At 48.5% G+C, this 11,005-nt stretch overlaps 1 protein-coding gene across 2 annotated transcripts; it reads right to left on the bottom strand.

Moving 5' to 3' along the window:
- Nucleotides 1-385: 385 nt before the first annotated feature.
- Nucleotides 386-7,464, bottom strand: P2RX4 (purinergic receptor P2X 4). Of its 2 annotated transcripts, XM_057422605.1 has the most exons (13): nt 7,371-7,464; nt 6,815-6,963; nt 6,175-6,322; nt 5,132-5,203; nt 4,966-5,038; nt 4,402-4,498; nt 4,231-4,311; nt 3,983-4,124; nt 3,519-3,655; nt 2,085-2,178; nt 1,934-1,999; nt 1,749-1,844; nt 386-1,086 (listed from the first exon to the last, which is right to left on the bottom strand). In XM_057422605.1, exons 2-13 carry the CDS (start codon nt 6,943-6,945, stop codon nt 1,054-1,056), a joined length of 1,170 nt encoding a protein of 389 aa, XP_057278588.1. In that variant the 5' UTR covers nt 6,946-6,963; nt 7,371-7,464; the 3' UTR covers nt 386-1,053. The 2 variants fall into 2 exon arrangements, with proteins under 2 accessions (XP_057278588.1, XP_057278587.1); XM_057422604.1 differs by lacking the exon at nt 7,371-7,464 and having other exon boundaries at nt 6,815-7,062.
- Between the last annotated feature and the right edge of the window lie 3,541 nt (nt 7,465-11,005).

Genomic DNA, 11,005 nt, shown 5'->3' with positions numbered 1-11,005 from the left:
CCACTGCATCATCCAAACTGGGCCATTCACATGTACAGACTGGAGCTCTGATTCTATCCCATTTGAGTTGAGACACTCAGCACCAGGAGCCAAATAAAGACTAAAACAAAAGGTGAGCCATGCTCAACTAACCCTCCCTGACCTCCACCTCTCAAGCCTTTTCCCTTTTTAATGCAACATACCCAGACATGGTGTTAAGAGATCCAAGGTGGAGCAGAAGCTGTTCTCACTGCATCACTCTTGAGAGAACCAAGAGGCCAAGCAGACAGCAGCACTGGCTTTGATAGCCCTCCTCTAATGGTATCTGTGTAAAATGAAGACGGTTCTCACTGCCCCTAACCTTCACATGTTCTCCCTGAGGAAAAATAAACAAGTAAAACCCAGCTTGCAGGACCTTAGGAGGGCTGAGAGATGGTAATATTTTATTAAAAAGAAAGTAAATTTTAAAGTAGTACCATAAAAACGAGACAAAACAGAAAAAAAAAAACCAGAATAATCTGTAACCAGTGAGCCATTTACCACAGCACAATGGCACCAGCCACTGGTTTGTCTCAGTCTGTGGCCACTGGAGCTTGGAGACATGATTAAAGGGTAGGTACAGGCTCAGCTAAGCATGACAATCCTTCAGGGCAAGGAAAAGTGAGTTGACAACAGCAAAGAGCTGCTCATCCAAGGTTAGGGAAGACCTGGCAGGGGCCATGTTCACTGCAAGGAAGAATCTGTGCCTGTCACCCTGTGCTCTCTGCTACCAGAAAGGAGGCCTGTCAAAATGAGAATGTCAGAGCAGTCCCCGTCCTAGGCTTAGCCAGTGCTGAAGCCTGGCATAAAAGCGCAATTCTCCCTCTTGCTTAGTGCAATTAACCTGGAAGGACAGCAGCCAAGGAGCAGACCCAGTTCTTCTCTCTGGGTGTTAGCTCCAGCCAGCCGAAGTAGTGAAGAGTAGTGAAGAAAAAGTCCCTTTCTCAGGTTTGGTCCCCCAAGGAAGAGCAGGTGGGTTTCACGGCAGGGTCAGAGTCACGTTCACAGCAGCAGTCTGTGCTGTAGCACAGGAGGTCAGGAATTTGTTCCATATGTCTCACCGACTCCCTGCAAGGATCAGAGATCACAGGTTTCTACTAGAAATAGCTTCTTCCTTTCACATAAACCCCTCTGCACTACTCTGACTTTACTTTCCAGTGCCACAAGGCCTTTTGGTTTAGAAATCCACCTTCTGTAGCAACACTTCCAGCAAACACAGCAGCAGGGCCAAGCTCTGTGCTTGGTAGCAGTCAAACAACCCCACTATATCACTAAGTCCTATTGGCCAAAGAGATCATTTGGGTCCTGGAGGGAGCTGTAGCTGTGGCTGTCAGCATACTCCTCCCAGAAAATACCAACCCATTGAACGAGTTTGTTCACAGCAGCAGGAACCCTCAAAGCCAAAAAGGAAGGATTTGATAGGGACAGAGCTGTTGTCTACGGCTCTCAGAAGGCAACTGCCAAGGACTGCAACCCAAAAAAGAGGTGCAGTGGGAACATGACAAGTTCTTGAACATACATTTCCCTCTCCAAGAGTGGTTACCCAGGAAACATGACAATATTTGTTTCTAATGCTCTTCTCCGCAGCAGCTTTGAGGTAAAAATTAGCTTCTGTAACAAAGACAAAGTTTCCTCAGAGAAGTGGCTCAAAATCTCTGATGCAGACTCTACATCCTGTTTCAATCTCTTCAGACTGGGAAGGAAGCAACTTTGCCTTCACTGACACTCACCAGTTCATAATCCTCCACGTATTTGTATTTCTTCTCTCGATAGTAGTATTTCTTCTTCATGCAGTACAGAACAACAACGTCACACAGCACCGTTGCCTGGTGGACAGTGGAAAAGTTTAAAACAACGATCCTCGCAAGTGAAGCACTAACCCACAGCTGAGTCCAAGAGCAGATAGGTCACTTACCACGCCAAACAGTGCTAAGCCAGAGCCAATGTTAATCATGGTAGGAATGACATCAAATTTTCCTGCCTAGAAGACAGTTACAAGGGTCAATGTGCTTCTCAGCATCTCTGAAAGCCCTCCCCACAAGACCTCCAGGAATTAAGTCACCCACCTTTCCAAACACTATGATATCAAAGCGGATGCCGTAAGCTTTGACAAGTGTCCGTGATTCAGTGCCATTACTATCCCTGAAGTATTTTGCAAACCTAGAGAAAAGATAGGTCAGAGCTTAGCTGGAAAATCTTGAGGCTGCTTATGTTGATCAGCTTGCTGATCATGCAACACTTAGGTGTGCTCCCCATTCCAAGAGGATGGGCTGAACATGATGCTTGTCTCTAGAAGTACCAAAATGATGAAGATGTAATGCAGGCAAGCACACAGAGGAGAAAAGCTCCAAACAGGCGAATTTGAGATAGCGGTTAGCACAAGCCAAATCAGGAAACTTGCAAGGCACAGGAAGGGGAGAAAGCAGAAGGACAGACAGGAAGAAACTCAGCCACACATGAGGATCAGCCCTCTCAGAGAGAGGCAAGCAGGAAGCTGCACGAGTGCAGGTAGCCACGAGAGGGCAGGGCCGGGAGCAGTCAGCACCACTCAACCTGGCACACAAAAGCTGCTCCTTGTCCCATACAATGTCACTCGCAGGCAAGTGATAGGGAAGGGGGATGAGAATAAGTGAGATCAGACTTACTCCACCGCACGGATGACTAAGCCAGGAGGAAGCAGAGAAGAGGGTGGAAGAAAAGAGGAACGATTGGTAAGGGGCTGCACTATGGTCTGGAGTTAGCAAGAACGCTTCAGAGCCCATCCCGGCCAGGCTGTGATTTCCTCCAGCCAGTCTCACCCAATACCCCAGTACTTGCAGGCCTGGCACCTCCCAAACACACGTGTTTGTATGACAGCAGCTTCTCAGTGAAACCATTCAGGTTCCATCAAAGAGATCCCCTATGCTAACTGAGAGTTTGTGGTTCTAAAAGCAAGCATAACCCTGAGCCACATTTCCTCACAAATGGATCTCAGCAAGAGGCCAATCCCTGTTATTACAGCTCTGAGTCTGGATACAACCAGCTACCCAGCTCTGCATTGGTGTTTTACTGGAGGTGCTGGATCTATCCATACTGGCCACAATGTGTTTATGGTGGATGCTCCTGGTGCAGAGCCACTTTCTAGAGATTGGTTTTTCCCCTGTCCACAGTAAAGGAGATGCTTAGTCTCCAATCTCCACGCCCCAGTGCTCTCAAACCTCCCCCTGTCAGCACACCCTGAAGCAGTTTTCACATTGCCATGCCCCAGGAGGCTGGCCCAAATGGCCATGCAAATGATGATGTAAAGAGACTGATGCAATCAGTGGAGCTTCACTGACCTTTCCCCTCTGCTGCTGTTTGCACACAGTGAAGATCAGACCTGCCCTGTGTTAACAGCAGCAGAGAAACTCTCCACATTTTACAGCAAGGAGAACCTGCAGCTGTAGGAGCGCAGGCACTTCCTAACACCAGTGGCAGACTGAGCCTCGGGGACACCAGGTGACCCTCCACAGCCACATTACCTGAAGTTGTAGCCAGGTGAGACAGTGTGAGCAGAGTCCTTGTTGTCCAGGCGGCGGAAGGAGTACTTTGGCACACAGTGGGATGCAGCTCTGTCAAGGTTGCAGTCCCAGTTGATCTGCAGCGCCATGACTCCACCCTGTCAAGGGGAGGAGAAGGTGAGCAAGTGCCCAGTCAGCCCAGCACTAGGCTCTCTGCTGACCCAGGACCCTGATTTACTGACCCATGTCCCAGTCCCAGTCAAACAGTCCTGCTGCTATAGAAGGGCCTTGCAGATCACCCCACCCAAACAAGCCAAAGCCAAGTATTTGTCAAGCAGAACTCGCTCTAGTCCATCTGGCCAGAGTAACTCACCCCTCTGCAGCTATTCTGTGTCCTGTGGCTGATGCCACGAGGCAGAGGGGGACAACCACCTACCACTCCTCTTCTACACAACTGAGGCCCAATAGAAGGATCTGCGAAATACCTCCACAGCCATTTCCTGGAAGTTCTGCCCTGCAGCTTCAACTATTTTCCCTAAACGAAAGATAGGGCAGAAGGGATCTGTCCGAGAGTCATAGATGCAATTCTTGAGGTAGGTGGAGTTGATATTGGGGAGGATGTTTCGCCTAGAAGGGGAACAGAGAGAGAGATCTGTTGCATTTTCTTCCACTCCTCCAGCTCCCCTTTACTGTCCAAGAGCCCAGACAGTGGAAGGGCCCCCACACTATTTACTTGCTGAAGTTGAACTTGGGATACAAAATGTTGTTCTTCACCAGAATGGTGAAATTCTCAGCTCCTTGCAAAAATGCTGGCCTACAAAACAACAGGAAAAGTAAGTAAATGTGCATACTGCTAGCCTCTTCTCAGGAGGGTCGATGCAGAGTAGGAGAACAGAGCACTCACTTGGGTATGTGATAATCATTCTCCACAGGGCACCACGCAAAGACTTCACAGGTCTTAACACTGCTGTTGTATGGTACACACTCCCCAGTCTGGATGCCTAGAAAGTCATGTTAATGGAGATGCCACCAAGGAAAAATACAGAGGCAGCAGATGCCCTGTGATATCTCCTCACTCCATAAGGTAAAAGCTATCTGCTCAGAGGTGAAGTGCCAGTACCAAGACCGCCACTGCAATTTATAGTGAAATTTCAGAGAGAGAAGCATCAGATCCTTTTTCTGAGTCAAATCCTCATCTACATGAAACACTGCTTCACGGGCTCAAGGTCTTGCAAACGCTCTCGCCCTGTTTGCTAACTCACCAAAACACACATCTATCCAGCATCCACCCACCACAGACTAAGCCCATCTGCTCGCCCCCCAGAAGAAAAACTTAAGCTTCCCATTCAGTTTTCTTAGATGTGAGAGAATTGGAACAAGGAGACTGAAGTCAAATTCTGTTTCCTTCACAGCACAGCACACAGGTATCACAACACACTGAAAGGAGCCCTTGCAACAGGCTTCTTACCACTGCTGTGAGTGCTGGCATACCCTGGAACACAGTTGTTCTTCACCTCGCACTCTGTTTTATCATCTGGAAGCTGGAAAGAAGCAATAATTACACTAAACTCTATGAACTCTCTCCCCCACACTCCCACCCTGACAAGGCAGATATAAGCAGATCCTGTACCTACCTCTGGGCAGCGGCCTTGGCGCTGGTTCAGTGTGAGTATCACATTGGTCATGACAAACACCGTGTTCTCCTCCTGAGCATGCAAAACAAGGAGGAAGTTTCAGAGTGAGTCTGCAAAGAGTATCCAAGGTACTGTGCCAAATGATAGAGCGCAGGTGGCCCCACAGAGGGAACCTGCTTTGGGCAGTGCTGGTGTAGCACTGAAGGAGCAGATTCCCGCATGTACTGCCTAATGCCACTGCCTTTATGTGGAGGGAGGACTGTGGGACTAGCAACCCTTTCTGTCCCCCCACTTGGCCCAAATTTCCTCATTCACATATGAAAACAGGGATCACACAGCTCCTCACGGAGTCACGAGGCAGAAGCAGAAATCAACCTCCAGCTGCAAGCCTGAGCACAACTCCCACTCTTTGCAATTATCTATTAGAAATTTGACCAGTCCTTGTTGGTTTCTCCAGGGAGCACAGCTTCCATGATCTTCAAATCTGCACAGTTCAGGATCTGTTGTTTGCTGCTTCTCCACCGACATGCAAATAGGATCACTTGGCCAAAATCTGGCTAAATCTGCCACTTTTACCTCACTACACTTCATGCAGAGTGACCCACAACCAGCAGCCCTGAACATACTGCCCACACAGCCCAGATTCACACAGAGACAATCAGTAACTACAGCAATACCTCCTGTTCAGTTCCGGATCAAGTGACTTGCAGGCTATTCTTGGGGTTTCTGCCAACAAGTTAACTTTGAGTTGTTTGCTTTAGACAGCAGTAAGAAAGAGCACACGTGGTTACTGCTGAAACTCTGTTCCTCAAGCCTGAAAGATTCTCCCTCCTATACAAACACACAGACACTCTTTCCTTGAAACAAGCCTCCCCAGGGCTAGGAGTGCAGGTGCTCAACATGATCTGCAGCAAAGCAAAGCTGCTTCATTCTCTCATATCAAGGCCACGCTGGAGCCAAAGCTGCTTCAGACCTTGCTGGACTTTGGCAGAGCAATAGCTGGTTGTTAGAACCCCCCCTCTGCATGTGAAAGTGACGGATACCTGAGGAGGGATGACATAGTCAGCCACATCCCAGACCGTGGCTCCCAAGGCGGATGTGTTTGTCAGCGTTACTCCTTTCACCTTTGTGGTTACAGAACTGACCACAGAGTCTGTTTCCTGGTAGCCCTTCTCCCATACAAAGACCCACCTGTCAAAGAAGGATTGCAAGAAAGAAACCATCACGTAAATGCCATAAATCAGCACCGGCAGTGGGAATGTCTCCTTTTTTCGTGTGTCACCTGAAGGGGTCACAAGACAAGCAATCTCCCTTATGTTCCTTTTCTCAGGGTGGTTTGGCAGGGTATAATCACTGCTTTTATGCACATCCTGCCGGGTGAATGTCGACCACCCTCTGGGATGGTCTCCACTCCAGAGGGGTCCTCCCCTGCCTAACAGCTTCCCTGAGCAGCCCTCTTATCCCATTTAAGCCCTGCCACCCCCAGCTTGTCACCTCTTGGTGTCGGCACCCATGGCAATCTCCAGCCTCCCTTCAGCCCTAAGACCTGACACAAAAGAGGGGGTCCCAGCAGCCGGTAGCTGCAGCTGGCTCCCTCCCCTTAGCATCGCAACCGGGGGCTCTCAGCGCGGAGCCGCCCCGGGCCCCCTCCCCGGGGCCGGGGGTCAGGCCGGTCCCGCTCACCCGATCACGTAGGCGAGGATGGCGAGCTGCACCGCGCGGTTGATGAGCCCCACTTTGCGGCTCCGGATCAGCACGATGCGGGGGGTGTCGTACTCGAAGAGGAAGCTCTGGAAAGCCGCGCACGACACCATGGCGGCGGCTGCGGAGGCCTGGGAAGGGCGGGAGCGAGAACGGGAACCCCCCTTAACACGCCGGGCAGCGGCTGCCGCGGCCCCGCGGAATCACAGCGCCCCGAGCAGCCCGGAGAGCGGCCCCGCAGCGTGCCCCGGGCTCTGGGCGGGCGGGGCGAGAAGGAGGCAGCGGCTGCCCCGGCTGCTTTCGGCAGGGAAGAGCGGTTCCCCACTGCCCTGACCCCTCCGGGGATAACCCCCGGGGTACCCGAGGCCTCCCGCTGCTGTGCACAGACACCGGGGTTATGGTGGGTCACCCGGAGGAGGATGCTCTCACCCCAGTTGCTAAATAAAGGAGAATTCCCACCCCCCCATGCTACTCGCTGTTAGCAAGTTTATGGGGAGTTTTTCACCTCTATACTGGTCAAACAGGAGTTAGGCATTACCTGTAAGTCTGCTGCTGTCAGCCCTCCTCTGGGCTACGAAATCTCACAAAGAAGCTGTACATATAACCTCAGGCCATCCTAACACTTCAGACAGCTCAGAGCAAGGACATAACAACTGCCTGTAAGAGGTAGCAGAAGCATGGCTGAAACAGTCATTCTCCCATCCACAATGAGCAAATCCTTTACATTTATAAGCTCACAGAATTAATCTCTGCTGCAAAAGCAGAGAGCTGCACCACCTAATTCATGCACCTTCCATGATGGTGAGCTGCCCAATGTGATGCTTATTTTAGAAACATCACCATAACCCTTATAATAGCAGGTAAACCATTAGAAAGAGGTGAAGGGAACTGACAAACTGGCAGTGGGAAATCCAGGGAGTATGAAATCATTAAAAGGACTTTAGGTCAGCTACAAGTTAGCAAAACCCTCTATTTATTACAAAAACAGTCAAATCTGACAGGATTAAAAAGAAAAGGGGAGAGGATAAGGAAGAATATATGCATATAAATGTAAAAGGAGATTAAAATCAGTCTTAAGTGAATATTCAGCGTAATTCTTTCCAAAAGGAGAGTGAGCTCATGTGTCAGAACCGGAACGCATTAATGCCAATTATAATATTTTCCCACTCTAGATATATAAGATGCTGCAATATGAATGCTAATACAATTAATGCATATTACCAGTGAAGATATAAATGCTGTTAGCATAATCTCCCAGCAATGTATTTTAAAATATGTGGGAAACGGAATGGCAAACTGCTGGGTTAGCTCAAAGAACAAAGCTTAGATGAAAGGAGGGCAGAATATATACATTAGCATCCTTCTCACCTTGTTCCGACAAAAATAGAACATGTCCAAGTATAACAAAAAGAAAGGACTGAAAAGGTGTTGGAGCACAGATTAATCTACCCCAAATATGGTGCTCCTCAGCTGCACTCTGCCCTTGCACATCAGTGCACAAAGCAACTCGCACTGAGCTGTTCATGAGGAGGAGGTGAAGGAGGAAAGGCCTGTTTGAAGCTAAGAGCAAACAAGAGGCCAAAATCCAACATTACAGTTTCAATGAGTATGAATGAAATGTCCCAAAATAATACATAGAGACAATAAAAGCACTTTTCCTTGTAATTCCTGAGTTCAAGCTTAAAGGAGCAATAGCAAGAGAACAGCTGGGCCTTTCAGAAAATGCTTCATGTCACTGAAATCATCTAAAATGAGCCTGTTTAGTGTGGATGGACCAGGAGGCCCTCAACAGCGAGTTATGAAACTTTACGTGCTCCATGGCCTCTTTCCAGAGTCTCTCGATCCAGGGCTGCAGGAAGGTGGTAAGGCTGGAGCAGAAAGATGCCCAGGACCACGTTTTCAAGCAATCTCTCTTTTGGACTTCTTTCCTTCAGGAGTCATGCTTTGAGATGATTCTTGGCTCCATGTTCTTTTCATGGTGCTGGTCAGCTCCTGACTCAGCTGGGATTCTGATGTGCAGCAGTGCAAAGGCAGGAGCCTGGAATCTTCCACTATAAGGAAGCCCTAAGAACTCACCCCAGAGCCTACATTTCCAAACCATTCCCTCAGAGAGTAAAGCAAAGGCAGAAGAAAGCACTTTAGGTCAAAGTATTTGTTCTATGCTGAGCAGTAGGCCACTGTGCCTCTCCAAAGACAGTATATAAGAATCCAGTATATAAGAATTCAGTATATAAGAAATCAGAAGATTTTGGGAAGTCACATGCTTTCTTCTGTTTTCTTTTTAAAGATCCATGAAAGCAAACAAAGGTTAAATGTCCAAGGTAAGTCACAGCATGAGCTCAAGTTGTGCCACATCCTTACTCCATCTTAAAACCAGGGTACAATCTCAGAATCATAGAATGGTTTGGGTTGGAAAGGACCTTGAAATCACTTAGCTCCAACTTCCCTACCACAGGCAGCAACATCTCCCACTAGACCAGCTTCCTCCAACCTGGCCTTGAACACTGCCAGGGATGGGGCAGCCACAGCTTCTCTGGGCACCCTGTGTCAGTGCATCAGCACCCTCACTGGATTGTTTTCCTTATATCTAATCTAAATATCCCCTCTCTCAGTTTAAAGCTATTCCACCTTGTCCTATCCCTACATGTCCTTGTAAAAAGCTCCTCTTCAGGTTTCTGGTAGCCCCTTTAGCCACTGGAGCTGCTTTAAGGTCTCTCCGGAGCCTTCTCTCCTCCAGGCTGAACCAGCCCAGCTTTCTCAGCCTGTCTCCAAAGCAGAGCTGCTCCAGCCCTCGCAGCATCTCCATGGCCTCCTCTGGACTCACTCCAGCAGCTCCACATTCTTCTTATGTTGGGGCTGCAAGAGCTGGGCACAGTATTCTAGTTGGGGTCTCACCAGAGCAGAGCAGGAGAATCCCCTCCCTTCACCTACTGGCCACACATCTTTTGGTGCAGCCTGGGACACAGTTGACCTGGCCTGCAAACACACGTTGCCAGGGTCATGTTGAGCTTCTCATCAAGGAACAACCCACTCACTGGTGTGCTTTGGCTCAGATTCTGCATTATCCTGGTTCTCGTTGGACCCACTGGTGCAGCAGCTGCCAGCATCACAAACTTTCACAGGGTGGCTCTGTGACAACAATTCCCAACATAAATTAAAGAAAAAAGCATTTACTGCTTCATCCAACTGCAGAGAGAATTTACAACAGTGATCCTCCCCATTGGGTTTCTCATTTGACACAGCACAATAGGGATAATGATGATGGATCAGCAGATCTGGAGGAGGATTGTCTTTCTGTGTTGCCATCGCCCACCCTAGTGAAACTGAATCGACACCTCACAAGTTGTTTCAACACCAACGCTCTCCCGCTGGCACATAACCCACCACGGGAGAGCAGCAATTTTTAGCTGACTCTAGAAAATACATCCTCTGGCCACAGGACTTACTTCCGTGAGGCAGACAAGAGGAATCTAGTTTTAGCCCTTCAGAATCTAATCTGGAAATATGGGAGGGTGGCAGAAACCTAAATCGGTTTGGAATGATATCCCTTAGTTCTCCCCACTGAAGGAAGGATCCCAAAGGTTAAGTGTTTGTCTTTACCTCAATAATACTGCCCATATTTGCAGTATCTGGGATAGCAAGGCCATGGGGAATTATGGGGACAAGGGAACAGGAAGACATGGTATGGAACTAACTGAAGGAGCAGGAAACTGCAGGAAGTTCAATCATAGACAAAGCAGATTGAAAACAACAGCAAGGATGTGTGAGGAGCTGGCAATGACAAAAGTGCCCATGCCTGAGGGCTTTAATATCATGTTATCCAAGACCAACTCTGAACTCCTGAGCACATCTTAGCATGCTGGATATCAGATATTTTTCATTCTTCGATCCCTAGAGAGTGTCAAGAATCATGTGAGCCTTTACTACCTTCCAGTTTCTTACTCTGTCAAGAACATGACCTGATGCACAGCTCGCATCAGCTTATGGATCAAAAAGCAGTCACAAAGCATGGAACAAAGAAATCCTTTTAAATCTGACAATGAAAAGCTGGCAGCACACACAAAATCATAACATTAAACTGAAAGACATACTAATCCACACAATAATACTAATATCCAACCTCTGATAACAACAACCATATGCCTTCTGCCTCAGACATGCTGTCGGGACTTA

The sequence above is a fragment of the Pezoporus wallicus genome, unplaced genomic scaffold (genome assembly GCF_028554395.1).
Source record: "Pezoporus wallicus isolate ANWC-B61680 ecotype Strahan unplaced genomic scaffold, APGP_CSIRO_Pwel_v1 contig_9942, whole genome shotgun sequence".
Taxonomy (NCBI): domain Eukaryota; kingdom Metazoa; phylum Chordata; class Aves; order Psittaciformes; family Psittacidae; genus Pezoporus; species Pezoporus wallicus.
The sequence above is the reverse complement of the archived record's forward strand: the minus strand, read 5'-3'. Positions and strand labels throughout refer to the sequence as shown.